Source organism: Plectropomus leopardus, chromosome 11, assembly GCF_008729295.1.
Source record: "Plectropomus leopardus isolate mb chromosome 11, YSFRI_Pleo_2.0, whole genome shotgun sequence".
Classification (NCBI taxonomy): domain Eukaryota; kingdom Metazoa; phylum Chordata; class Actinopteri; order Perciformes; family Serranidae; genus Plectropomus; species Plectropomus leopardus.
In genome coordinates, this window is record NC_056473.1 from 25,862,512 (window position 1) to 25,889,825 (window position 27,314).

The 27,314-nt window shown below is 37.3% G+C and overlaps 3 protein-coding genes across 4 annotated transcripts; all 3 read right to left on the bottom strand.

Annotated features, from left to right (window-relative positions):
• Window positions 1–310: 310 nt before the first annotated feature.
• On the bottom strand, window positions 311–9,093 carry LOC121950680 (endoplasmic reticulum-Golgi intermediate compartment protein 2-like). 2 transcript variants are annotated; one of them, XM_042496757.1, is made up of 14 exons: window positions 8,850–9,093; window positions 8,538–8,743; window positions 6,763–6,871; window positions 6,637–6,683; window positions 6,476–6,543; window positions 5,752–5,792; window positions 4,011–4,112; window positions 3,800–3,892; window positions 3,670–3,725; window positions 3,392–3,490; window positions 3,204–3,301; window positions 2,944–3,106; window positions 1,058–1,137; window positions 311–947 (listed from the first exon to the last, which is right to left on the bottom strand). In XM_042496757.1, the coding sequence occupies exons 2-14, from the start codon at window positions 8,641–8,643 to the stop codon at window positions 882–884; spliced, it is 1,128 nt and encodes a 375-aa protein (XP_042352691.1). In that variant the 5' UTR covers window positions 8,644–8,743; window positions 8,850–9,093; the 3' UTR covers window positions 311–881. The 2 variants fall into 2 exon arrangements, with proteins under 2 accessions (XP_042352691.1, XP_042352692.1); XM_042496758.1 differs by having other exon boundaries at window positions 8,538–8,762.
• Window positions 9,094–10,867: 1,774 nt separating this feature from the next.
• kxd1 (KxDL motif containing 1) lies at window positions 10,868–14,443 on the bottom strand. Its single transcript, XM_042496254.1, has 5 exons — window positions 14,316–14,443; window positions 12,876–12,995; window positions 12,132–12,284; window positions 11,611–11,657; window positions 10,868–11,517 (listed from the first exon to the last, which is right to left on the bottom strand). Exons 2-5 carry the CDS (start codon window positions 12,971–12,973, stop codon window positions 11,261–11,263), a joined length of 555 nt encoding a protein of 184 aa, XP_042352188.1. The 5' UTR covers window positions 12,974–12,995; window positions 14,316–14,443; the 3' UTR covers window positions 10,868–11,260.
• A 1,474-nt stretch (window positions 14,444–15,917) lies between these two features.
• Window positions 15,918–25,357, bottom strand: sinhcaf (SIN3-HDAC complex associated factor). The gene is made up of 6 exons (XM_042495922.1): window positions 25,214–25,357; window positions 21,238–21,365; window positions 21,058–21,157; window positions 20,841–20,964; window positions 19,992–20,142; window positions 15,918–18,143 (listed from the first exon to the last, which is right to left on the bottom strand). Exons 1-6 carry the CDS (start codon window positions 25,298–25,300, stop codon window positions 17,810–17,812), a joined length of 924 nt encoding a protein of 307 aa, XP_042351856.1. The 5' UTR covers window positions 25,301–25,357; the 3' UTR covers window positions 15,918–17,809.
• Between the last annotated feature and the right edge of the window lie 1,957 nt (window positions 25,358–27,314).

Below are 27,314 nucleotides of genomic sequence, written 5' to 3' on the forward strand. Positions count from 1 at the left end.
ACACGCTATAGTATGACGTTTTTTTTCTCATGGTTTTTTTTCTCTCATACTGACTTTTAAATGATATTTTAATTACTTTTTATATTTTTGATGACACGATATACTATGACTTTTCAATGGCATTTCAGATGACATTCTTTCTTATTTCATTTTTGTGCTATTTATTTACATGATACACTGTGACTTCAACATTTTACACATTATATTTTGACTGTGACCTTTGACTTTTGACAACCAAAATCTTATCAGCTCATCGATGAGACCAACTGAATATATGTGACAAGTATTAAATGAAAACGTTAAGTCTTTATCAAATTGAAAGTGGATTTTATTTAACAAATTAGCCTCATATTTGCAACAATGATTTACACAGAGGCACACTTGTGGAACAATTTAAAACCCTTCAAGTCTTTTAACACAGTTCCCCTTGACACCCTGCACACCCACATAGGTTTTTCCTTTCCCGAGGCCACAAAAATCAAGCTCACTCACAACTACAAAACCATGACCTGTGTGGGTGTAACGTGGGATTTCTAACAGGCACCGTCTATTTAACAACTCAGATCTTTGAAAACATAATAATAAGTGTTTAGACTGCTGTTCAGTCCTCCTAGTACAGCTTTCCAGTGAAAGAGACAGATAGTTAGTGGAGGTATCGATAATCATCCTTCACAGGTGGATGAACAGTCAGGTCTGAATCTTACACCCACCCAATAAAAATCTTAAAAATTACACAAATATTTACACATTTCTGAACAAAGCAGTGACGTATTCCATAATAAAACAACTTGTAAACATAATCCCAGCATCTGGTTGCTGTCTGGTGCGTTAGGCAGAGATGGTGAGCTCACAGCCAGCTGCAGCTGAGTAGCAGGGACTCATTATTGAGCGTCATTTACTGTAGGAACCGAGGTTTCACTGTTTGGCTGCTCATTCAGAGGAGCCTCCTAAAGAAGGATAAGAAAGTCATTTAACTGCCTTCCCAATACCCCTTTGTTACATTTCAATTCAAAAGAATAGTGTCTGTAAAAGGTTAAAGGTCATATTAGTGGCTTACCTTCAGATGTCTGTAGATTCCCATGTGGAAACGGCAGCAAAAGACATCAACCAAGAATCCTACCACACCATGAAGCATGCCTGCAGTGACAGATAAATTACGTACTGACTGTTGCCGCTGATGCTCTTGAGAGTTTAGGTGAACACTTGTGTGGTTTACAAACTGATGTTTCAGTGCTCACATACATACGATAAATTATATATGAGCACAGTTCTTAAAGCTAACTAAACTAAAAACTTGGCATGAAAAAATATTTTAGTTGACTGAAATTTAAACAAAAACTTCAGACTTCAAACAAAACAAAACTGAAACAATACTGTGTACTTAAAAAACTATCAAAAGATGTCTTTAGTTTTAGTATTTGTCAATTCTGTAAAAACTACAAGCATGAAGAAGCATTGGTGTATACGTTTACTGAAATTAAGATGTCAACATGACTTCCTTAAGTGTGTTTGTACTGTGATGCCTATTCTAAGCTAAACCTAAGCTAAACCTAACATTTTTAGACATTTAAAATGTACCCAAAACAAGAAACCCCACTCTAGAATCCTAACCGAACCTGAAAATAAAAATTAGAGGCAAAATAAAAATAAAAAATAATGAAAAGTAAAGATTTTTGTCTCTTTAAAGACCAATGTCTTCCCTCAAAAGCAGAATTATCCCTCTACATTTTAATCTTAAAGCTTGCCAGTAACTCTACCGTCTTTAATAAATTCAGCGTCTCCTCTCAGTATTTTTAATCATTCTGTGAAAACACCTGACAATTCATTTTGATTTGCTGGAGTAGATGACAGGATTAGATGAAAGTTAAAAGTTTTACAGGTACAGAGCGTGGGATTTAATGGGATTTAATGGGATTTAGTGGCATTTAGTGATGGTTGGAACTTCTCCCGAATGCCAAATGTGTAAACAACCGCTACTATAGAAACTACATGATGGAAACTAGAAGACCAGAGGAATCTAGTGATACCTACCGTGTCATCCTAGCTTCTCATGGAGGGGATGAGGTAGCGCTCCAAAATTAGGATAAATGTTGGTGATGGAAATACAGCATGGTCATTTCACAGGGGTCCCTTGACCTCTGACCTCAAGATATCTGAATGAAAATGAGTTCTACGGGAACCCGTGAGTCTCCCCTTTACAGACACGCCCACTTTAGGCTAGTCCCATGCAAGTTTTTGCTGTCGTTTGATTCCTAATCAAGAAAATCTGGTAAGACTTGCTTCACTCTGTCAATATGGACTTCACAACTGTTTTGAAATGCGAAATAATGGAATGGAACGTGATTGAAAAATGCGATTGATCGCTATTAATTATTGGAACTCTGCGGTTAATCATGTCTTTAAAAAATTGAGCATTTGACTGCTCCAAATTTTAAAAAATGATAAAGCAGCGTGTTCTTTTAACCCTTTGAAATCTGGATCTTTTGAGCTGTTCAAGCTTTTAAACCTTTGAAACAAATTGGTTTGATTTCTTTCAAAAACATGTAAAAAAGCCAATAAGGAACTTGGCAAAAAAATGTCCTGCAAATTGCAATAAATTAGTAAAACAAAAAAATTATCACACAAAAAAAGGAAACGTAAAGAGAACTACACATATAATAATTCTAATTCTATATCTAACATGATGTTACAGAAACATATTTATATATTAATTTAGCACTTTTTTCAGGTCATTTCCATGTTTGTTTTTGTTTTTACTGTTGTTTTGATGCCAATTTTTACAATATTTTATTGTAACTTTTATAATTTCTTGCTAATTTCTAGGGTAATTTAATGTAAAGTTCTTTGTTTGTATGTCCTTGAAAGAAATCAAACCAATTTGCGTAGGTTTCAAAGCGTTAAAGCTGCATCTGGCAGGCAGTGTTTCCTTTAGAGTTTACTCACCTGTCGTGGAGAAAATGCCTCCAATGATGCCACAGAGTCTGACGAGAAACTGCCACAGAGGCATGTGCTGCTCGGTGACTTTGACCATCAGTGAGCTGATATCGTACTTCATAAAGATCCCTGACACTCCATGGCTGCCTGCAGCATGGTTTATCACTCGCTCCTGCAGAGCATGAAAAAAAACAAAAGCACCTTCACGTCAACAATACATCATACCACACTACGCAAAAAAGCAAAATGTGTGCAGAATGTAAACCTACCCGCTCAGTGACAGAGTACTGATGTGTTTCTGCAGAGACCTTGTAGGTGTTTAGTTTGGTGGGCACAATGGTGATGAAGTACTGAAACATGTGGTTAGCTGGAGAAAATAACCAAAAATATCTTTTAGCTCAGTAAAAGAGCAAAAATCAAGATTAAGATAGATGACTGTTTGGCAGTGCAGACATACATTCAGCAGAGATTTTCTCTGTGCCGTCCAGAGGGCTGATAATCCCAGGAATCACCTCTCCAAAGGACAGGTGGTCGATCCGGTGAGAGAAATTATAACCTGTGACGCAAATCAAAACAATTTCATAATCAAGGGAATAGCACTGCTTTATTTTATGTGTCACTGCAACCACAACTAAAAATAATAAAGTATTTTCTGATTGTGATTTCTGATATGAGACATTCATGAAGCAGATATATGTGTGCACCAAAGTTTTGTAAAAAAGAGAATGAGCTCACTGTCATGGCTGACGAGTGCAGCTAGATGGGCGTGGCCTCTGGGATGTGGGATTGACCTGTGTAGAAATTTAAAACGTCAGCTTCTGCAAAATATTTCATCTCTAAGTTTTGCAGCTGTGGAGACACATACTTGCCAACAGTAACATGGAAATTTCCGGCCACTTTGTTGACATACAGGTGTCCGTGTATCCTGCAGGCATTGAGCGTCGTGGGACTGCCCTCACTGTGGAGCAACACGACGTGGACGGAATACATTTATTACAATATATGGGAGGTTTGAGCACTTTTACAACCATCTCTCTGTTTCAAAGAAAAATGAGCTTATTTGGAGGATCCTGTACCTCTGAGGCAGAGCAGGAGGAGCCCCTTTTATTGCAGCCTTGAAGAGGACGTCCTGCAGAGCATGCTCCACTCTCAGACGCTCCTGGATGTGCAGAAGTGTCCTGACAATGAGGGACAGAAGTATTAAGGAGACCTCACTTGGGATTTGACACAAACCAATTCAATGGACGAAAAAGCATTTTAACTTCAAGAAAAAGAGGGTTTCAACTGGTAAAGCTGCTTGTTCGCTCTCTACAGGTGAAATGGATTCGCTGCTATGCCACCAGCAGTCTGACAATTTGTAAATACAGTACAAAGACCAATGACGCTAAATGACACTACATTTTAAGTTATTTATGTAACTGTCAGATCTGAGTCTTTCTGATTTTTCTGTCAAATCTATTTTTGCTTCTGAAGTTGAGGTTCAACTTATTGGTTGAGCAATCTTAAAATTTCTCCAAGCTTCTTGCCTGTATTTAAAAATACAGGATGATATATAATTTTTGTCTGAGGAGGGTGGCAATATGTTTTGTTCGTGTACAGCCTGCCAGAAACTCGTTAGAAAAACAAGAACACTGAATTTTAAATGTAAACTAAATTATAAAACCAACTAATGCTAAATACTGGACAAAAATGTCACTGTGTTCCTTCACGGGTGTTGATGTTGAGAGGAGTAATTGTACTGCAAGTTAAAAACTCCACTCTTTAAAGTGCTACCTTGACTACACTTCTCCAAAGCTAAATTTGCTAGAATATTACTGAACCTACGCCCTGCATGTGACAGGTGTAAACATACCCCAGTAACCATCTACCATATGATGCAGTCTTGCTTAAAACTTCCAGATAAATAATTCTAGATATTTCCAGTTTCTCTGCATGCTTACAGAGGGTCAAAGCCCTTTTCTCCCTATAGGCTAGTGACGCTCATTTCTATTATTATTCTAAATGAAAGGATATAACCTGTCCAACACAAAGCCAGTGGATTAAAAATTTGATGCAGAACTGGAAAAAAATCAGAAGCACGCACAACGGCTCCATCACTGGATTTTACAAAACCTGGGACCTAATAATAAACTGTATACCTGGCCTGCACTATGAACCTAAATCTATACAGGTGGCTATTTGTAATTGTAATTTGTACTTCATAGTTTAAATGTACATTAATCCACATTTAAACAAATGTAAATGTAAATTTTCATCGACAGTCCCTTGACTGATGTTAAGAGGCATCCTCAAATAATAATAAAAATACAATACGAAGATACAGTATGAACAATGGTTAAGGCAAACAACATTAGATAAAAAGGCAGATGGCATAGTTAAACAAGTACAAGTTAAGAATGTACAACGCAATTCAACAATATGAGTGGATAAAATCAAAATTTGGTCATTTTTAAATTAGGTAAAATTAGCCAAGAATCTGTGCTGACATTGATGGTTTTCAATAAACCATTTCTTCTTATTACACTTAAATGAATAATATGATGGGGACTCTCTGTGTTCCATTGATGAGATGCTCTAAAGGAAAAAACAGCCCGGCTAAAGGCAGTTTTCCTGAGTTGTAACCTACACGGTCTCACTTTTATGTACTTAAATACACTATAATGCACTTTTTTGTTTGCTTTGTTTTATTTTATACTTTGCCTGTATTTTTTTTCTATATTGATCTATAGTTGTGATATCTGTGCGTATCTGTTCCTTATGTTAATGTCTTGATAAATGAAGAAATCTCTGTAAATAAAACATAAAAAAACAACTTACATGTGCCACAATCTTTGCTCTGGGGAGAGCTCAAAGTTGACCTAAAATGTGACAAAACACAACTGTCAGATGCGCAAAACTGAACTTTACTACTCTTAAACAAATACAAAAACTTTTTGTCCACAATGTGGAAATTTTCCTTTGGTTTCACCGTAACACGCGCCATAAAGACATGCATAAATATGTGCATTCACATAAACATATAGGCTACATATTAACAGAAATACAACATGCTCTAAGAAGTCTTTGCAATACGCATTCATAAAAAATACATCTTACAATATACAAGTCAGTGATGTACACAATATACAAGTGACCATGAGATGGACAATCTGCACTAAAACCCGCAGCAATGTATCAGGAGCATCACCTTGTATCATAATCCCAGTTTCATTATTACCTTAACAGCAATTGAGACAAAAGATTTATTGTAGATTTTTATGTTAGCCAAAATAATCTGTATAACCTCCCTACATCAAATTCATTGAGCAGCAGGTGAGAGCAGTCGTTAATATTTGTGTTTACTTTACATAAACAAGGATTTTGTTATATTCCAAAGTCTAAATACTGACAGAAAGATTTTTGTTTTGATTTAAAAATGCATATTGGCTCCAAACAACGGTTATCGGTCTCAACAGGTATCGATTTCAGCCTTGAATAACCAATATCAGTCGACCCCTACAGTAAATGTGCTTCGTTCTTGTCCTCCACTCATCATACTCACTGGTTCATACTGTAAGCCATCAGAGGCAACCATGTTCTCTGCCAGATCCAGGACATCTGCACCTATATCTGTAATCAAAATATAGAAAATCCATGACACCTTTCCGAACCCAATATGAAATTTGTGCTTTCGCTGAAGCTGGAATACATTTTTGTACTTACATTGGCATCTCATGGCCACTGTCATGTCAACATTTATCCTCAGCTTACTGTAATCGAAGAGTAGATGCAGTTAGGAAACACAGACACAGGACTGAAGCACAATAATCTCAACATGCACCTGTTTACCTGCTGAAGTCTTTGTCCACTTCATACTCGTACTTCATCCATGTGTCTCTGTACACAAAGAACTCCAGGAAGGCGAGGGCAGCCATCAGAGTGAATGCTATCAGAGACACTGGACAGAGTATCAACATAATTACTAAAATTAAAATTACTTCCCCGGGCAGGAGTAACTTAATGTAACTGTAGATTACACTGACCGTTCAAAATGGTTCAAATCATGTACAGTGCTAAAAATCATCTACTTCCTAATAATAAGCAAAAGTTGTTTCAAATGACAGAAAGTTGACATGATTTGAGAGGAATTTAGACTTAGACTTAGACACGTTTATTTATCCCACTTGTGGGAAATTAAATTTGTATGTTCAAGAAGCAGTTATTGAGGACCAATACAAAACATCACTGTATTACAGTCAAAGGTCTTAATTTATGAAACATCTGTAGTGTGGAATTAAAAAAACATGTAGAACATTTAATTAACACATTTTTAAAACAACATATTGAAGAAATATGAGCAGGTAAAACAGAGGGGGAAAGGGGCACAGTGAGATATGATACTAGCAGGGTTGGAAATGACCTTTTTTGTCACTTGCCACTGTGGCCGGTGGACTCTAACATCTAGCAGCCACTCAACAGACAACCATTGTTGTTTTTGGCTGGTGAGTGAAGCAAATCTAGCAGCCACTTGTATATTTTACCAGCATTTAGCTGGTGGTTGGTGCTAAATTTCAATCCTGGTTACAAGACAGGTAGGCTGCTTTTGATAGGTGACTTTGTTGTCTGTATTGATGTGTTTCTGTGTACTGTGACGTGTGTGTGAGTGATTTTTTTTACTTAGACTGATCAGTTTGTGTTTTGTCTTATTAGATCAAGGTGTATAGTGAATATGCACATACACATACATATATAATTACAAATTTGAAAATAAGAAATAGGATTTGATAAGAATTCACTTCCTCCTGCTCCTTTTTGGACATTAAATACTTGTTTGTTTACTGAATATGTCCGGTGGGAATTCAAATGTTGTTTTTCTTGCTTATATATATATTTTTTTATACTTTATTTTTTCCACTTTACGTTTTTGGAGAGAAAAAAATACATATATATATACATACAAGTAATAATATTGAGAAAAAAATATATATATAATATATAAAGATAAAATCAACTAAAAATAAGCACAAGGAAAAACAAACAAAACAAAACAAAAACAGAAAAAAAAAAGAAAAAAAAAATCATCATCATTTTCTTGCTTATATTTGGGTGTGAATGCGAAAGCCATTTATACACACATACCTATACACACACACACACACACACACACACACACATATATATATAGATATATATTAACATATACAATTAGTAAAGTTATAAAGTTATTTTTCTTTCAACTTTGCCATGATGACATTTCAAATATTGAAATTTTGGATTTTGACATGTGTTTCCACATGTCTTGAGACTTAAAGGAAATTTCCTGTTTCTATCTCTTACAGAAAAAATATCTATAGGGCTTTTACTTAACATACTAAATATAGCAGAAGGACGTTAATGGGTTAAAACAAAACAAGACGTGTTTTAAATGGAAAGCTTAAGCATAATTCAAGCGAGCACTGCAGTGCAGCGTAAAGCTGTTCAGCATTGAGCACTGCAGCGTAGCATTCACAACCGCAATTTCCTCAGAAACGGCATTTTGTAGTTTATTTTTGTTGTCTTATTTTATTTCCCATGTTACAGAGACCCAGCTAACTAACACACGGCTGTGTAGTGTGTGTAGTTACCTGTCCCGCCGCTGGCTGTGGACTCCACATAGCTCTCGGGAACTTTGGGAAAAGCGTCCAACTCTTTCACCAGAGTCAGAGCCTTTTTCCTGGTCAGCCTCCTCATTTTAGCCTCATGGACCCTCTCATAAAGTGTGTTTGTAGCAGATAGTTACCGTCAGTTGTTTCTGAGAGTCGGTTAATGTTTAGGGATCTTCTTCTCTGTGCTGACGTTACACATGACAGCTGTTAGCAACACAGCTAACGTTAGCTTGATAGTTAGCCGACTGAACAAACGGCTGGTGTAAAGACAAAGAAAAATCGTTATTATACCTTCAGCTCAGTCCACAATTAAAGCGCTTCTTTCTACAGTGAAAATACAAGAAGTTTCCTCAACGCGAAGTTACTTTGGGCAGGTGTGTTGTGTACCAGGTTAGCTACATGGACATAAGGGTTGGCAAGCTACGGTGTCGTTGGTTTGATGCCCAGTGTCTGATATAAAAACTGCTCCCGTTTGGACTTAGCGCCCTCTGACGGTACTGCCGGTGCGTTACAGGATAAAAAAAATAAATAAAATAAAAATAAAAATAAATGGGCATTGTTAATATTATTATTATTGTTGTTTTTGTTGTTATTATTATTATTGTTGTTGTTATTATTATTATTATTGTTGTTGTTGTTGTTGTTGTTATTATTGTTATTATTATTGTTATTGTTATTGTTATTGTTATTCTTCTTCTTCTTATTATTATTATTATTATTATTATTATTATTATTATTATTATTATTATTATTATTATTATTATGTTGCTGCACACCTACCTACATTGTGTACATTCTCATTCACAACAAGCATAGTGTTAACGTTGTGGTTGTTGTGACAAAGTAAAAAAAGAGTTTGTATTTCCCAATACAGAAATTGTTTGTTTTTGTTTATTTGTGTCAGATTGGTCATCTTTCATGAATTATCAGACCTCCTCAGAGAAAGTCTCTGCTGAATGTACATCTGTGTTGTAGAAAAAACAGTGATTTTTATCTTGATTTATGCGCCTTTACTGAGCCAACAAACATTTTGGGTAATTATTTCCAGCTAACCACATGTTTCATTACTTTGAGTAATCCATACTGTATAATAATGATAATCATTAATGATAAACTTGGACAGCAGCACATGGTTGCCTTTCGTAGCATACAGTTGCAAATATTTTTAGCCATTTATGAATATATTTGGGGGGGGGGGGGCATTTGAGGGTATTCAAATACTAAATGCTATGTGTCCCTGATATGTATTGCAATTACTTTTTTTTTTAACTTTTACTTAACATTTGTTTGCTAATAACCACTAAGGGGCAGCTCCTATTCAACTTCAACAGAAGGGCTCTCATGTCAAAATGTAGTGTCACTATCCTAAATAAGTCAGATAATTATGCTTATAGTGCATAACTGTAAATAAATTAGTGTTTGGAAAGTTGGGGTTTTTTTTTACCTTGGTGGATAATCACCTCCTTTGAAGGTGTCATGATGTTTTTCTGATGACGACTTTAGAGTGAATGCTTTGAGTTTTCCTACAGTTTTTTTAAGGAAAATTTTACTTTAGGAAGCCTTATTTCCAAACAAAGTTAAAATTAATCATGTTACCACAAACCACACAGTGATGGGCTTTTGGGCACTAAGGAACCAGCGCAGCTGCAAGCCCCACTGATATTTCGGCTTTAAGTCTGCCTTGTTTATTGCCTTAATGCCTATATTTTCAAAGGCTCTACACCAGCCTACACCTTTCTCTTAATTTAACGTAAGAGATGTTCAAAATGTAATATTCTTCTGTTTGCATCTTATTATTTACTACTGAGTTGAAGGACCAAAAAGACATATTCAGCTTATAAAATGTTGAAATACCAGCAGTAACTCGTATTTACTCCCTGTCTCTGCTTTTAAAGGAGATATTATTTTCAAATCCACAAATAAAAACTGAGATGTAAAATATGACATAAATAATGAAGTACATTTTGAGTTTGGCTTTCCCTTTTACACTGAAACTGTTATCTTTAATGGATCCTCCACTCACACAAACAGTTTGCTGAATCACTAAAACTTAAACTTATCCATGGCATCCCAGTGATGAGGCAGCAAAACAAGAGAGATTCTTGGCAGAAATCTGTTAGGCATCGGATTAATTGCTGCTGATGCATTAATGAATGCATTAATAAACATGTTTCTTGGTTTCACCAGGGGCCATATTATAAGTATGATGATAACAATAGCAGTAACTTCTGCAAATCTTAGCTGTTACTTTTAGGTTGATAATATCGTGATTTTTTGTCTTTTAAGTAACATAAATTATGAGCGATTTCTTCCTTCAGTCAGGTGTGTATCTATTCAGACAACAACAGAATTAAGTATGCTTATCATCACATAATAAGTTAGGACGTTTGCTCAGGTTGACTGTCAGCACTATAGATAAACATTTATAGTGAGATGCTGCACAGCTTCAAGTATTGTCTGCATTATTTTAGTGCTGTGCAGGATAGGGACAAATAAGCATGCCAACAAAAATCCAGTGTCCTCATAAACAGTTCAAAGCCACATCAACATCAACAAGGTTGTGATGTTCTTCCCAACAAATTAATGACTGGAAAGTCCTCAGACACTGCAGCGCCCAAAACAAACTCACAAATAACACAACCTCCTGCTAAAATAGCTTCAAGGTTGCTGCTCAAGAGAATGAAATCCATCCTCTGCTCACTCTATTCTGCAGGTACAGAGTCCGGACCCTCGTCCTGTAGGACGGCTGTCTCTAGGACATCGGAGGTGGGCGTGTCAGGGGGCTCTTGAGAGAGATCTTCAGAGCATCTGCTCACAGTGGGCGAGATCACATCTGGACTTGTGTCACAAGACTCTGTGCTCTGCTCCGAGGTGGCTGTGGTGATTGTTGTAGCAGCGCTGGGGGGAACTGGGTCAAACTCGTCGTCGTCGTCCTCCAGGATGTGTGATTGATGGATATCTGCCCGAAAAAACAGAGATGTGTCAGACAAGCTGATATTGGGAAGTTGTCGTCAAAAAATGATGAATGGTAAAAAAAAAAATGCTAACTCACTGCTGAAAGCCTCTGGGTACTGTTTAGCAATCTTCCCTTTTAGTGTCCTGGAGAAGCAGAGGAGGACGATTATCAAAGGGCGTGTGTGTGTGTGTGTGTGTGTGTGTGTGCGCGTGTGTGTTTGAGAACACTAGTGCTGTATAACTCGAGATTGGTCTTGGTCTCAGGACCACTTTCAGACGGTCTCGGTTTCGTCTCGGAATCAAACGCATTTTGACTCAGTCTCGGACATAGCGGACTCTGGATTTTTAATCGAGACCACTACGGATTTATTTGTTAACGTAATGACTGTGACTGGATGTAAAACTTCCTTCTTCAAATCCAGCCAATCACATAGATCATTTGTTTGCTTGTTACTCACCAATAACGGCTGTCACCCTTCATAGAAATCAGAGGAAAATTGAAAATTGTTGATATTTGTTTATATTCTGCCCCTTAAAGTCTTGCTCTCGGTCTCGGCACACTGAGGTCCTGGTCCTGGTATGGTCCTGACTACAACACTGGGGGGAGCTGTGGCTTACCTGATCCTCCTGAAGACGCTGTCCAGATCTTTCTTCATCTCCACAAGGGTGCGAGTGTGGAGGAGGAAGTGCTCGTTCATCTGCTGCAGCCGCACGTTAGAAAGCCCGTTGAAGTTGATCAACATCTCGTTGGTTTTCTCAAAGCGGTCAAGCCTGTTTTCACAAAAACGCAGAGCAACAATTATCTTCAGCCGCCAACTTATAAAGAACAAGGCAAATGTCCTCCTCACTGTCATACAGGGCTGCAACGAACAATTATTTACATTTTGACTAATCTGTCAATTGTTTTATCGATCAACCAATTAGTTATGAGAATGAGGTAGAGGTGTGCTCAGAGACTGTCTTTATCATATAAATCTCAAGAAAAAATTAAATAAATCAGTTATTTGGTATATAAAATGTCAGAAAATTGTGAAAGAAAAGCCCAAGATGAGGTCTTTAAATGTGTTGTTTTATCCACAACCCCAAGATATGCAGTTTACAATCACAGAGGAGTAGAAAAAACAGAAAATATTCACATTAGGAAGCTGGAATAAGGGATTTCTTTTTATTGAAAAATGAATCAAACCAATCAATCGATCAAATCAACTAGTTGGCGATTAAGTCAATAGTTGACAACTAATCGATTAATTGTTGCAGCCCTCATATGCAAGTGAACTGACCTACACCATATTATATTTAGTAGTGTGAAGTAGCTGAAAAGCCAAATGAAGCTAAACAGACTCGTCCCACCATCACACTCACATGTGTCTCTGAGCCTGAATGATGGCATTCACATCCTCAGAGTTGACCATGCTCAGCATCCTGTTACAGAACACGCCGGACGCCGTGGGCTCCTCCATGATGAAGATCCGGATGAAAAAGCTGCAAATATGGACCGTTATTTAGAAATGTGAGAAGTATAATATAACAATCTCAAGTAGGGCTGGGAAATATATTGAGATTATTTACTTATCATGATATGAGACTAGTTATCGCCTTAGATTTGGGATATCAGAACTAGTGTCAGCTATATGCATGCACAGCTGGGTTGGCTGATGGTTTAACAGAAAATATCTTAATGTTTCCTTGTGCTTCTGCAGAGTTTCATTAGTACGAAAAACCTGTGTGGTGCACACGGCCTCTGAGCATGGTGACATAATGCTCCCATCACCAGAATATTCTCATATTTATGATTATATACAAGTCAGTGGCACTCTGGTATGCGGTAATTGTAAGTACTTATGTTTTTTCCTTTTTGTTATTTCCTGTAGATCCTTAATTTCTTTCAGGAATTTATATTTTCTTTCATCAAGTTATCTGTTTTTTTAAATGATTGTATCTTTTTTCTTCATGAATTTATCTGTTTATTCTGTTTGCCATTTTATTGCTTTATTACTTTATGTCTGAAGGTGCTTTTCTCTATCTGTAGCTTTTTTTAAATTGTACTGCTTAGACTATTATAACATCATTTTTTTCTTTTAATATAAGTATTAGTCTGGAATTCAGTTCGTCTTCTATCCTAAGTTGTCTATACTCTTATTTTATGTATGTACTGTTTTTATATCTTAAATTGTCTGTACTGTTTTTTTATTTGATGTTTGTACTGCATTTTAAGAAAGAATAGGGGCACATTCATGCGCTTCTAATGGGTATTTTCTTGATTTTAAAGGCTGCATCAAAGTAACGATGTAATTTTCTGCACTTTTCTAACTGGACTGTTATTTACATTTACCCAACCAGGCATTATATCCACACTGCTGATGCTTATTTATCAAAAATCTCATTGCTTAAATACATTGAGAACGCAAGAATAGTCCTTATAATATTGTTACATTATCGATATCTAAGTATTTGATCAAACTAGATCATAATATTTTATTTTCTTCTTATCACGCAGCTCTATGTCAACAACACAAACAGCGAAACCGCAAAACAATAAAGAAAGCTTGAAATTATTCAGTGTCGATACAGCTAACGTGAGATTCACTGACGTTAATACATGCATCATATCCCACAGAGAGGCAGTGAAACTTAACAGTGGGAATTATCTGTAACATTATAAAACATGTGTTTGTTTAACGATGATTAACTTTATTAACAGTCAGGTTCAGTCTCTTGTTAGCAGGCAGGACGAACCGTTGATTAGCTTATTAGCTGCTGAGCTAAACTGACGAGCGAAGCCATGAAATTAATATCAGCTACCTGAGCTCCCGCGGTGGATGTTTGCCTCGGCCTGTGGCGATTTGAATAACAAAATTTAAAACGACATCTGGAGCCTAAAGGTGCAGCTCACAGCTGGCTGTAAAACAACAACAAAGCACTTCCGTGTTTTTAAGCTTCCGGTCATAGGACCACCACTTCCGGTGCTTTTTTTTCCCTTCTTCCTTTTTTCGTCTTTATTTAAAGCTGAGCAATTTATACATTATTAACCCTTTGAAACCTGAGAACATTTTGTCTCTTTTTTTTACATGGGAAAAGGCAATAAGCAATGCAAGAAGAAATGACCAGAATTTCGCACAAAAAAAGAAAAGTACAAAAAAAAATTTTTTTAAAATAAGATTTGGATAGAGTGCTTAAAAATTATAAAAATTCTGTAACATAATCTTTAACTTATAACAATTTTAATAATATTTTTTGCCACTACACATTTTCTCTAGCTTAAAAAAATCTCATAAATCTTTCATTTTTTCTAATATTTCTTATCAAGTTGCTCATTGCCTTTTCTTTGGAAGTTTTTGGAAGAAATCGACCACCAATTTGCTTCAAGGGTTCAAAGGTTTAAGTTCTTGTGAAGGCGTCCTAAAGCAGCACAAGAAAAGTGATGTCGCTCCAGGTTTCGATGGGTCAAGAAATCTTTTTTTTTTCATATGCAGTTATATAATATAAAAAAATAATAATAATCAAAGTGTGGGACATTTCAAACCCGCAAATTAATATGATTACAATGTGAAACAATTTTTTTTAAAAAGCAAGGGCCTGTCACTCTGATGTGTTTGTTCCCCTTCTACTCAAATAAAAACTACTTTAGGTTAAAAATACACTGATATTATGTCACAACAAAAATAGTCTTTGGAATATGTTAACCTGGATTTATACATTGTGGATCTTTTTTAAATAATTGTGGAGCATTCAGTGGGGCACTTTAAAGCATCATTATACAAAAACATTTGTCTAAGGTAGGCCTACATTTCAAATTGCTGCTTAATTTCTTAAAAATGCTCCAGAGACCGGAGTATATATAATAGGTGAATCAGTTGGCCCTCATCTCCCTTCTTATATGATAAACAATCAGGTGCTTTGAATGTATTTTGACTGTGCTGCGGGGATACTGCAGTTGTTTGCAAATTTGACATGCCGAGGTGTTATCTTTGTGCATTTTTTATTACGTGAATCACATTAATAATATTATGTCTTGGGAAAAATAGCATAACAAACGTGTATTTTCTGTAGTATCTTGGTTATAAGTAGCATTTCGATATATTTCTACAAAATTTAAAAGCCTAAATAAGAGGGGAAAAATATTTGCACCTGTATGGGAGGTAAAGTAAAAATACCTCAAATTTGTACTTAAGTACAGTACTTGAGTAAATGTACTGAGTTACATTCCACCACTGTTAGTTTGCTAATTTGGACATAAGAAAGACAGCATTGTTGGCTAGACAATAGCATACGTGCTATAATGACTTATTCTAAGTAGATCAGCTTTAACATAAATACCATATACCCAGGAAAAAAAATGTCATGAAGATATGAGTACCCGCTTATTGTCAATAAATACAGTGACTCCTTACTTCCAGAAAACTCACAAAATTACTTTTATTAAGGGACAAGTAAAAAAAGTACATGATGTATAAAAAATACAAAACCGCTTTGTCTAACTTGTAAGCTACATAAATGCATAGCAACAGTACATGCAAGTCTAGAGTTAAGTATCCTACAATTCATTTTTTAAGCTACAAGCTAAAAAGGGGAAAAGTACAGTTTGGTTGCAATCTATCATTCATTTCAGTCTACATGATACAGATCAAAATTGATGGTACAGAATAAGTTAGGTTGCACGCAACTCAACTGATGAGTAAATAAATACTTAACAACATTTCACAAATATTGACAACCAGTAATTCAACGCAATGTTAAACAGAGCCTGCGTGAGAATTACATTCGATTTCTGAAGTACAAAACGGTTCTACGTATAAGCATAAGATGAAAAGAATTCATAGTATTACACTTCTAAGCGGGGGGGGATGCAGTGATACAAATAAATACGAAATAAATAAATAATGAAACCCATATAAGAGCCATGTGGCTCGCCCAACCCTTTATGTACATAACACACCCTCTGCTCCCGACAACATCACCACATGTATGAAATTTCATATTAGTGTTCTGTTTAGAATACCATAAACATACATACAAATGACCTCGGACAAGCACAAGTGTCCATACAAAACCTGCTTTGATTTGACATTGGGTGAATTTCAATGTGCTTTGGCTTTCGTTTGATAAATAAAGTAATATTAGGCTATATATCACAACACATTTGTGGTATATAAGAGGCAATGGCATAGAATTTCAACTTGTATAAAGTCTTTTACCTATTCTGACCCAAGAATGATGGAAATCACTGATATTGATATTGCTGAATGACTATAGATAGGTTGTGTGTTTTGCTGTCATATTGTGTGGTATTGTTATGCAAAGACATTTCTATTTTTCCTATTTTTTTTTCTTCTTACATATAAAAATAAGTTAAAACTTCAGAGAAATGGATCCAAAAAAATAAAAGTAAGATTTACAGCTTATATAAGGCCATGCAATTTTTTAGTAGACTCATGCATCAGATCATTAGGTCTTTTGGATGAGTGGGCTTGCCATTCATGCAAAATGCACTATGTGTTGCTGAGGCCACAATAAATATAGCTACTGTCCCTTTGTGTTCCTTAATACCGATCCAGAATTAACACTAGCGCTGTCTGTAACACATAATTAAGGCTGGTGTATTTGCTGTTGAAGCTGTGAATAGGCCTTATTTCAATGGGACCCACACATGTATTTGCGCACGGAGACAGTCTACAAACACAAACTCTTTGATAGGAATGGAAGTGAAAAGACACAAACACAAGGGGCTTCTGTACAGGTCTGTGCTCTGTCGATGTAAAGTGTTATTCATTCCAAAACGAGACGTCCACCACTTCAAAAAAGAGATTTCTACTCTCAGCAAAGGAAGTAATGCCATTATGTTAGTCATCTTCACATATACGCTTATAAAATATCCACATTGAGAACGGGTTCGGCTGTAGGTTTTGAAGTGAGTGATGAATTTCAAGTAGCACCTTTTTCTGCGAGTCAGTGGATCTATTGCGTTTTGGAATAAAATCTTTTAAATGTACCAGCAAACTAGAGCTCCAGCATTTCATCTAAAGCAGATCAAAAACACCACGGATAACGGCCCATCGTCAGGATGGCGTGAATATTAAATACAAAATAAGAGACAAAGTGGAAAATTAACAGTTCATAAGTTACCGTTTGAACAAAATAAACAAACCTCCAACATAGTTGTGGAGGAGACCGGAGGATTTTCAGCTGCTTTGTGATTGAAGGCAATCTGAGGCAACTTCTTTCTGTAAGTGCTTTAAAGAAAAAAAAACAGCACCCCAAGATTTCTTCAGAGATGTGTGCAAGGCGGTGTTTTGACTTTACCAACCATCCTCCATCACCACCGCGCTCCTGTTTGGAGGTGTTGTCATGGTAACGCATAGCTGTACAGGCTCTGCATTTTCCTCACACCTTGGAGTCTCCTTCACTTCCTCTTCCGTCTGGGATTTATGCCCGCTGACATCCACGCCCACCTGGCCTTCCTCTATCTCCACCTCTTCCTCCTCATCTTCCTCCTCCTCATCTTCCTCTTCTTCCTCCTCTTGCTGCTGCTGCTGTCGCTGTTTGTTGCGGCAGCATGGTTTGAATAAGTGGGGGTCGATGAGCACCTCCCCAAAACGGCCCTTGTAGATTATTCCACAGCACACTTTTTGCCTAGACAAAACATGACACAAATCTATTCAAGAGTGTGAAGCTGAAACACAAAAAGAGTTAAAGGCGTGCAGCCGTGCATGTGAGCAGCGCGTGACTGTAACTTCGCCAAAATGCTACGTCTTGCACGCTTGTTGTATTCACTCTGGCAGCGTTGTTGTTGCGACGCTTCTGCAGGGCTGCCTGCTGCTATCAGTACTGTATCTCTACAATTAAAAGCACATGTTCCACTCATTTATGAAGCCATTCAAGCTCCTACATTGTTAACAACACGGCTCTGCAAATATTTCACAATAAAATACCTTGTGTCAACAACTCATGGGATTCTGCCAAGAAATGTTTTCAGAGGGCTTTTATTTTGAAACGGACACAGGAAATTTTGATTAAGACACACATGTTTGTATTTCCTCATCTCTGTGACAGACGAAGACTTTGAAACTGTAGTAAAAGGTGGTAAAGTGTTAACATAATTATCAAAACACTATTTTCACTGTTGATTTTGTTCATTATTGAGAGCTTGAGGATGCAAAACAAATTTCCATGACAACAGACAACAAAGTATCATCTTATCTTAAATTATTTTGCTGACAGCCATGCACAACACAGAAAACAATCTGTGAGCCACAGTTTTTAAATGCCGCAGCTGAGAGGCAGCTGAGACGCGCCTGATCAGTGCTGCTTACACAGGCAGTGTGGCTGCTCTAATCTGGTGACACAGGTGCCGAAAAAAAAACCCCACAACATGTTCCGCGATGGTCACGCGCTTCCCACGCACACAGTGTGTGTCAGGCGTTAAGTTATTCATATTACTGTCTCCTACACATCTGGCACACGGGAAAAGTATCAGTTCTGCAATCTCAACTCTAGACGCCACTAAATCCTACACCTTTAAAATGTAATGATGGCATAACTCTCACAGATATCTGAAGTCAGTGTGAATGTGTTTAATGCACACTTTATATACAGGTGCAGAGGACACTGAAGTCATGTAAAAGGAGACTTTGAACTCCTTCACGGTCCACAACACTGACCTAACGTCAGCATGTTGGTCACAGATCTTTGTCTGGTATTAAAGGTGCCTGAAATTTAATTATCTAGCTATTTAAATCATACAAATAAACAAGAAGGCCAATCAAAACCACTGGATCTCTGTAAAATGCACATGTGATTTTCAGGTAATGGCCTAATTTTTCAAAAAACCTTAAACTGGTCCAGTTCACCCTAAATGTAAAAATGCATGACTTTTTTCCTTCATCTGTTGTGATTAGTCTACATTGCCTTTAGATGAGTAGAACAGTTGATACAGTCGCAGCCACGGACAAGAAGCACGCCTGGACAAGGCCATGTGTTTGAACTCAGGGGTTAAATGCACATCCTTTCTTAAGCATGCTTCGAGTGCGCTATCATTATGCAGACATGTTTTGTATGATAAAGTTTTAAAGATGTAAGTGTGTGTTTGGTACTGATCATATGACTGGATAAATGAGACTTGGATTAGACTGCAGGAGTTTTGTGTGATATAGTTTTGCTGTTGCAAAACGCAGCCCTCGTTTACTTCAACTCACAAAGGATGTTCGCCTTTTTTGGATTCTACATTCACTAAGGAATGCAAGCATGCAAGAAAATGTTTTCTACAAAAATGCAGGGTAAGACAAAGGGAGTAATTGATATTCAAACGGTCAGTTTATATGTGAAGTATTCCTTACAGTGAAAACACGTGTGTGGGCGGACTGTTGGTGTGTAGGGGCTTCAAGACGCTAAACTTCTGTCTTTACATTAAGAAAATGTAAAAATCCACAGTGTTGACAACTAAATAATGAGTCAGCGCTGATGCTCCACTGTTTGGCCTACCTTTTCCAGTAAGTGAGGTCCAGAAATGAGAAGACTGGAGAGCGGCTGGATCCTGGGCTGAGCTCCGTGTCTGAGCCGTCGTCTGACAGGTTGCTGTAGCTGGGAGACTGAGCCGGGGAGGCGCTGGAGGTGGTGCTGTGGGCATCTGAATCTGGTGGACAAAACAAAGTGTCGACAATGAAGGGGTGACTATGTGTGACATATATATGGAGCTTCTACAGGGGGGAGAAAAATTAGATAGAAAAAAAATCAAATCTTTGAGAAACTTTCTCAGGAGAATTTTTTTCACCATCTTCAGTTTTTTTCTTCACCATCTAAATGTATTTTTTTTCCAACATCTATTAAATATACACCATATATATATGTACAGAGCACCGAAAGAGACATCAAGGAGAGAAAAAATAGATGGTGGAAAAAAAATGATATGGTGAAAAAAATCTAATGTTTAAGAAAATTTTAAGGGGAATGAGAAACTTTCTCAGGAGATTTTTTTCACCATCTACTCCACACGCCACATATATGTACGGAGATCCTGAAGGAACACGAGGGAGAAACAAAATAGATGGTGAAAAAATTAGATGGTGGAAAAAAAATAATTTCAAGAAAGTTCCTTGTTCCTCCTAGAAAAAAAATCTTGATTTTTCTAGGAGATTTGTTATTTTTTTAACCATCTAGTTTTTTTCCACTATCATTTTTTTAAACATTTTTTTTTTCAACCATGTATCTTTTTCTCCCCCACGTCACTTTAAGGGCTCTGTACATATATGTAAGTGTGTGTGTGTGTGTGTGAAAGAGACAAAAAAATACTTAAAAGTGTCATTATACTGAATGCCAAAATGCAGAACTCACTGTTTCTTTTAAGCTCTTTCTGCAGCCTGCTGATCTGGCTTGGCCGTGCTTTCTTGGAGATGGACTTTATCTTCTTGGGCCTGGAGGTTATCTTTAGGCTGGGACCTCCTCTGGCATCAACAACCTGTATGGGAGAGCACTTATGAGTAAATACAGGTAAACTATTTTATGACCAAATATATCTCTACTGTATCAGAGTACTGCCACCCAAACTCACGTGGTTCCAGTTCTTCTTGGTTCCCACAGGTAACTTTTTCCACCGTTTCACCAGGAGCACACAGGCGTTACAGATCTCTCCAGATCGCGTTTCACTCAGTCTACAAGAAAAATACAGTGTGTGAACAAATGATAATATGTTTCAAACCATTTCTCTCCAAACGTCAAGTGCTCAGCTTACCCAAAACAGCTCCTGAAGTCTTTCTCGTACCGCTTACTGTCCGTGAAACGAGAGCTTGAGGACTTTGCGCGGCAGATGCAGCAGCCGTCCAAACTCCTGTACATCTTTGGCTTATGAAAGCCAAACATCTGCGTGCAAAAAATGATTAAAATATTAACATCTCAGGCGCTCATCAGCGTGCATGGTGTTTTAGTACCTCCCTACAGCCGTGCATCTTTGCATGAGAGGTGATTTATTATCTTATCATTTCAGTTTATGTGAATTATTTCTATCAAGGCTGGTGTTTTGACACGATCAGAGCACGAAGAAATTTAGGGGAAAGCGATTTTGCTGGAGCATCTCTCCGCTTTGACCCACATGGGAGGGAAGTAGGTCAACAGTCAGACAGCGTGTCAGACAGATCATGTCACCATGCTGCGCACACAGGATGCATTTTGGAAACCCAAAATATAAGCACGCACTTAGTCCGATCCTGCAGGGTGCCGAGGATGCGTTATTCGCCAAGAACAAAACATAAGCATGCGTTACCAGAGAAGTGCAAAAATATAAATGTGTCGGGGGGGAAATTAGCCGTAATGCATTAAGCGCGCTGATTATGCAGAGGAATTATGATTTATGTTGCTAGGCAAAATTTTAATCTCCACAGCACATGTAGTGAACTGCGGCAAAACTGCGAGCCGCGCCCCCCAGACTGGATTTTTTTTTCTTGCCATCAGTCCTCGGGGTCCTCTAACAGTGCGGTGCCTCAGAGAGCAGACAGAGAGCGGGGAAATGAAAGACCTCTCACTCTGCTGAATATATCGCGGACCACCTAAGGTTTAGCAATGTGGGGGGGGTATGAGAAGCAGAAAAGTCTCCTGATTGATTCAAGGCATCAGTGCACGAGGGCGTAGTTTGGTGGTGGAATGCAACTAAGTACATGTACTTAAGTACGTACAAAAGTATGAATTTGAGGTACTTGTACTTCATTGAGTATTTTCCTTTTCATGTTACTTTATAGGCCTACTTTTACTCTACTACATTTTAGAGGGAAATATTATACTTCATACCTCACATCACTAATCTGGCATCCTTAGTTACTTTACAAATAATGATTTAAAATCATTAGAGGAGTTTATAAAATGTGATGCTTTATTATTTATTAATGAAAATACCAAACAGTTAAGCCACGTACAGCTGCAATGATGAGGTGTTTTATCGGCTGATTCACAGAAAATTAATTGTCGAATATTTTGATAAACATTTAAGTCATTTTCTTGATTTTGTTTTTACTAATTTTGAGTTTTTTTGGGGGGGGGGGTGGTTATTTTTTCTTTTTTAATAGTTTTGAGGTTTGGGGTTCTTTTTTTAATAAATGGGGGTGTATTTTTCTTAGAGATTTGTCTGCATTTGGGTAATTTTTTCTACTTTGATTCCATTTTCCTAATGATACTTGCTCACTTTCACTAAAGTACACATTTGCAATGCAGGGTTTTTACTTGTAACAGAGTATTTTCACACGGCGGTAATAACACTTTTAGTTAAGTAAAGGATCTTCGTCTGCCACTGCACATATGAAAAAGAGGGTTTGGGGTCCTCCACCACTAAATTTTGAGCATCAAACACTTGATTTCCTGCATTCTAATGATTTTTTTTATGCACCAATTGTGACTTTTCTGCACCATTGAATTTATGGTGTAAATGTCTTCAATTGTGCCAAAATAAAACTCCTTTACACCATTAATGTTTTTATTAGGGGGGTGGGGGCAAGTGCACATGTTTTAAATATTGAGAGGGGCGTGTCGCCTGCATCCCCTCAAAATCCGCAGCTATGTGAGTATAAATATCTAGCTGGCATGTGCATGTAAGTTTAATAAATCTACCACTGTAAATGTGTCAAAACAAAAACTATTTGGAACCTTATTCAATAAAATACATAGTTATGTCATCTAACCCTAATGTTAATATGATTAAAGTCTGTAAATAATAACAAATGCACAAGGGACTGTGCCATATTTATCAGAGTAGGGAGTGGCTGAGCTGTAACATCTGTTTTGTTTTTCATATCATTATCCTCCCGATATACAAATATTTTTTTCTTGAGCTTCCCTGAGTGACTGAGGGAAAATTTATGACTCTACTGTCAGCACAAATACCCATATTTCACAGATTTCAGCTATGATATATGGTATACTTTGTTTGTTTTTTTTTAAAGAAAACACCATTATAACCCACTTGTGGATTTTGGGCTTCTGAAGGAATTTATATTAAATTTTAAAAATTCGACCATTTAAAGTTGAATGTCCCTCCCCTAAACCACATCAAAAAATATAGCATCCTCTCTGATGCTTTAAAAATATCTAAAGTGCTTCCCCTGTTAAGCACCACCCCCTCAACTCTTATAAATATGGAACAGTCCCTTAGTCTAGCAGTAAGTCTAGAATTACATATACAAACTTTCTATGAAATGCATTTACTTGCAGAAACTTTATTTGCTGACACAAAACAATCTTGCATTATTTAAAAATATTTAACCAGGAGAGTGCTTTGTTGAGATTAAAAATCTATTTTACGGAGATTTAAACAGCAGCAGCACATGTTATATAACAGACTTAGAATTAAGTAGATACATTTTGATGATATAATCAATGTTAAAAACAAGACAGATACGACCAGGAGAGTATAAAAATGATATAATAAAATAATCTATAGCGTACCATCCATTTAAATATGTAATTTTATATATAGCGCAGCCTCGTGCGTGTACATTACAAGGCCAACCACACATTAACCCCCGAGTATCTCATCTGTAAACTGCAGACGATCTCTGCAGCAGAATACAGTACGTGACGCAACTCAACATGGCAACACACTTCAAAGGCGGAGGCAGTGTGGAGAAGGGGGTGTGATGCGATTTTCCGCAAAAGCTGCAATATTGAAAGTAAACTGCAAAAATCCCCCCGAAAGCATTCAAGACTTTCGCGAATAACACGTGCATTTTTAAAAAATCAGAAGGCGCCGAGAAATCCACTTGTTTTTATCGAGAGAAAAGTGCAAGTCGCCAATTTCACCGCCCACTCCAGCGAGGAAGCATGGCATGCCACACGACCTGCTTCATGCGCACCCATTTTATGATGACCGTCCCCTGCTCGACGATGCCCGACTTTCCCTCCCTCTTTTAAGTTCGTATAGTGAGATAAACTCAGGGCAAACACGTTTCGACAGCAAAATATTTTGTTTTAAATTGCAAAGAAAAGCCGTTTTCGGACAATCGTGTAATTTGATCTTTACTCTTTGTTATTCCACAGCCGCGTCACTGCAACAGTCCCCCTTCAACTACATGTGCAGGAAGTTCCGCTTACTCAAAGTCTGTGTTTGTGCTTTTTTCTCGCATTAGATAAACATTTTTCTCAACCAGCATGAGTTTCATAAGGCGTGTGTGAGTAGTTTGTATTTGCGGTGGCTGTTTTGTTGACAGCAGCGCCCGCGTGCTGAGACGCATCTCTGCTCCGGGTGGGCGTGAGAGATTCAACTTGGCTTATTTAGCAGCAGGCGTAAACGTGTGGCACACTGCAGCCGCACTACAGCAACAATGTAACTATTTACGCCTTTTTAAGAGTGAATGTTGATGACCCTAACGCTCACTATATCCGACTTTAGTTATTTTTGGCAGCTATAAAAGGAGTGATTTCTTCCGACAGCCAGCAACAATAACAACAGCCATCTCTCTTGCTCATCGTGCTTGCAAATGAAGCTCATTTTGACACTATTGTTAACATTTTCGCGTTCATTTCGCCCTCCGCCCACTCATTTTGGTTACTTTAAGTGTTTCTAAGGCGTGCTACACATCGAGTTGACCACCCAGTCGGTGTTGCAGCGCGTCTAAAAAGAGCAATTGTTCTGAGGCAACTCGAAGCTTGTTTTAAATGACTTTAAAACCGCCGTTTTAAGCTTCAATGAACCAAGAAAACAAATAAAAAACAGCCGCATTTCTTACCGTGTTCAAGTTGCGTGAAGCTGATACAAAGTAATAGTCCTTATACCGCGTCGTAACGATGTGACTATTATGAAAATCAACCCGCATCGGTAACCCGCTCCCTTGTTGATGTCTGCGTTTGTGGACGGGACTGGATAGTTGTGGACGCACTGCGCATGCGTCGTATCCACACCTCCATTTCAGAGTAGGGCAGAAGGTTTTTTTCTTTTTCTTCAATCAAAGCATTTACATAAACGACGTGTGACGTAAGCGTGCGTCTGCATTCTACTGGCCTTATAAGGATGGGAACATTGCGCGGGAACAGGGGGCTCGGCCCCGGTTGCTATGGCACATTGGAGAGAGTAAGCAAGGGGGCGGGGCCTGTCGTTTTACTACAGAGCGCCAGATGGCCCGTCTGGAGGCCTACGGTTTTTAGGGGGCTCGGCGTCTAGCAGGGAGATGCGCTTTGTTGATTTGAATTGCGTGACAGCGGACCAGATTAGTGGTAAATAAAAGGTGGGTGAAACATGGCATCCATCCAGTGGACAGATCAGGGCGAACAACCACTTGTATCCATTTTTTTTTACACCATCAAGCCAGACATGGTGCTGTCACATACTGCATCGTTTTGATGACTATCACCATAATGTGAAGACTGCTGTCTGTGCTGTCAGTGACACAATTTGGGAAAACGTCATGCAAATTAAAGCTTGAAAGGGTGATAATCAGAGTATTTCATTATTTTTATTAAACCTTTTTATCTTTTACTGTTCGAATTTGCACTGTACTGTTTTATTTGCACTGTTCTTTCTACTTCTATTGTAAATTTCTAGATTTTTTCTATTGTAAATTTCTAAATTTCTATTTCATATTTCTTTTATATTTGCTACACGTTAGGCATTCTGTGGACAGCAAAGTAAGAATTTCATTGTGCAGGGAAACATGTTTCCATACTGTGCATATGACAATAAACACTTTGAATCTTGAATCTTGAATCTTTTACTGTTTGTTCTGTTATCCTTCTACCTACATTTTATCTACTAATTAGAGTATTTTATTTACTTACTTACTGATTTACTTATTCATTTTACTTATTATTATGGTTTAATTGTATAAAGCAGTTTGTGTTACAGTTTTGCTTGTATCAAAAGTGCTATACAAATAAAGCCTGATCTATTTTGATTTGATTTTAAATACCCCCAGAACCCCACGTAAGCAGTAAAAAAAAACAGTAATACATGTATTTCTCTAGAAAAGAGAAATAAATATACAAATATATAAATATACAAAGGAAAATACACCTTAGCATTAACATTTTCTACAAGATATATATCTACAGGTATTCTATTGCTACATGTTATAGAGTATGCTTTAAGTGAAATATAGTGAAAATAAATGTTATGCCATTTCTATTTTATCTGGTTTGTATTTTTGTAATATTTCATCCTTATTTAGTACTCAATAACTTTCTTCCATATTCCCTGGTGTCTGGATAGTAAAGGCTTATTGAATTTCTGTGTAAGTACATGAGAGCAATGCAAAATATTGCAGTTGGATTCCTTTTAAGTGTAAACACTGGTTAAATAAAGGCGATTATGATTCTGAATACACTTCTGCAATATGTACCTTTAAACATTAATTAAATAAATCTCAGATTTTGTCTAAAAAAGTGCTTCCTGAGTCTTACAAAAAGGTACCTTAAGATTTACAATCGTAATTTTACCTGAGGGTTATTGAATGGCCTTACACTGCACGCTTTTTTGAGTCATCTCTTGTATGCGGCTGTTTTCATATGGTGTGATGGCTGTGACACTGCCAACACCATCCTCAAACTGATCTAATCAGCTACTGTCAGAGGGAACAGCCAAAGAGTGTATATACAGACACCGGTCCAGTTCTCATTTGGCAAACTAAAATCTAAATTTATTTCAGATATCAGATGCAATTAGTCCAATTATGTCATTAATGTCTAATCCTACCTTATTCTTTCAGACATCACATATAAGGAAATAGCACTAAAAGACAACAATACCAAGTCAGTTATGTCAATATTAACTTTAATCTTTGACAACACATTTCATAAATAACAATTCATTATTGCTTTTCTCTAATCTTAAATGAT

Bases quoted from the DNA above. Each gene is read 5' to 3' on its own strand.
- LOC121950680 (XM_042496757.1), bottom strand. From the start codon at position 8,643: ATGAGGAGGCTGACCAGGAAAAAGGCTCTGACTCTGGTGAAAGAGTTG. The intron at 6,684-6,762 runs GTAAACAGGTGC...CTTCGATTACAG, and splicing joins GTGGACAAAGACTTCAGCAG to TAAGCTGAGGATAAATGTTG. The intron at 3,107-3,203 runs GTAGGTTTACAT...CATGCTCTGCAG, and splicing joins AGTACTCTGTCACTGAGCGG to GAGCGAGTGATAAACCATGC.
- sinhcaf (XM_042495922.1), bottom strand. From the start codon at position 25,300: ATGCGGGTTGATTTTCATAATAGTCACATCGTTACGACGCGGTATAAG. The intron at 20,143-20,840 runs GTGAGTTCTGCA...TTTGTCCACCAG, and splicing joins GAAAGAGCTTAAAAGAAACA to ATTCAGATGCCCACAGCACC. The intron at 18,144-19,991 runs GTAGGCCAAACA...TGTTTTGTCTAG, and splicing joins GACCTCACTTACTGGAAAAG to GCAAAAAGTGTGCTGTGGAA.
- kxd1 (XM_042496254.1), bottom strand. From the start codon at position 12,973: ATGGAGGAGCCCACGGCGTCCGGCGTGTTCTGTAACAGGATGCTGAGC. The intron at 11,658-12,131 runs GTAAGCCACAGC...CTGCTTCTCCAG, and splicing joins AGCGTCTTCAGGAGGATCAG to GACACTAAAAGGGAAGATTG. The intron at 11,518-11,610 runs GTGAGTTAGCAT...TTTTTCGGGCAG, and splicing joins GTACCCAGAGGCTTTCAGCA to ATATCCATCAATCACACATC.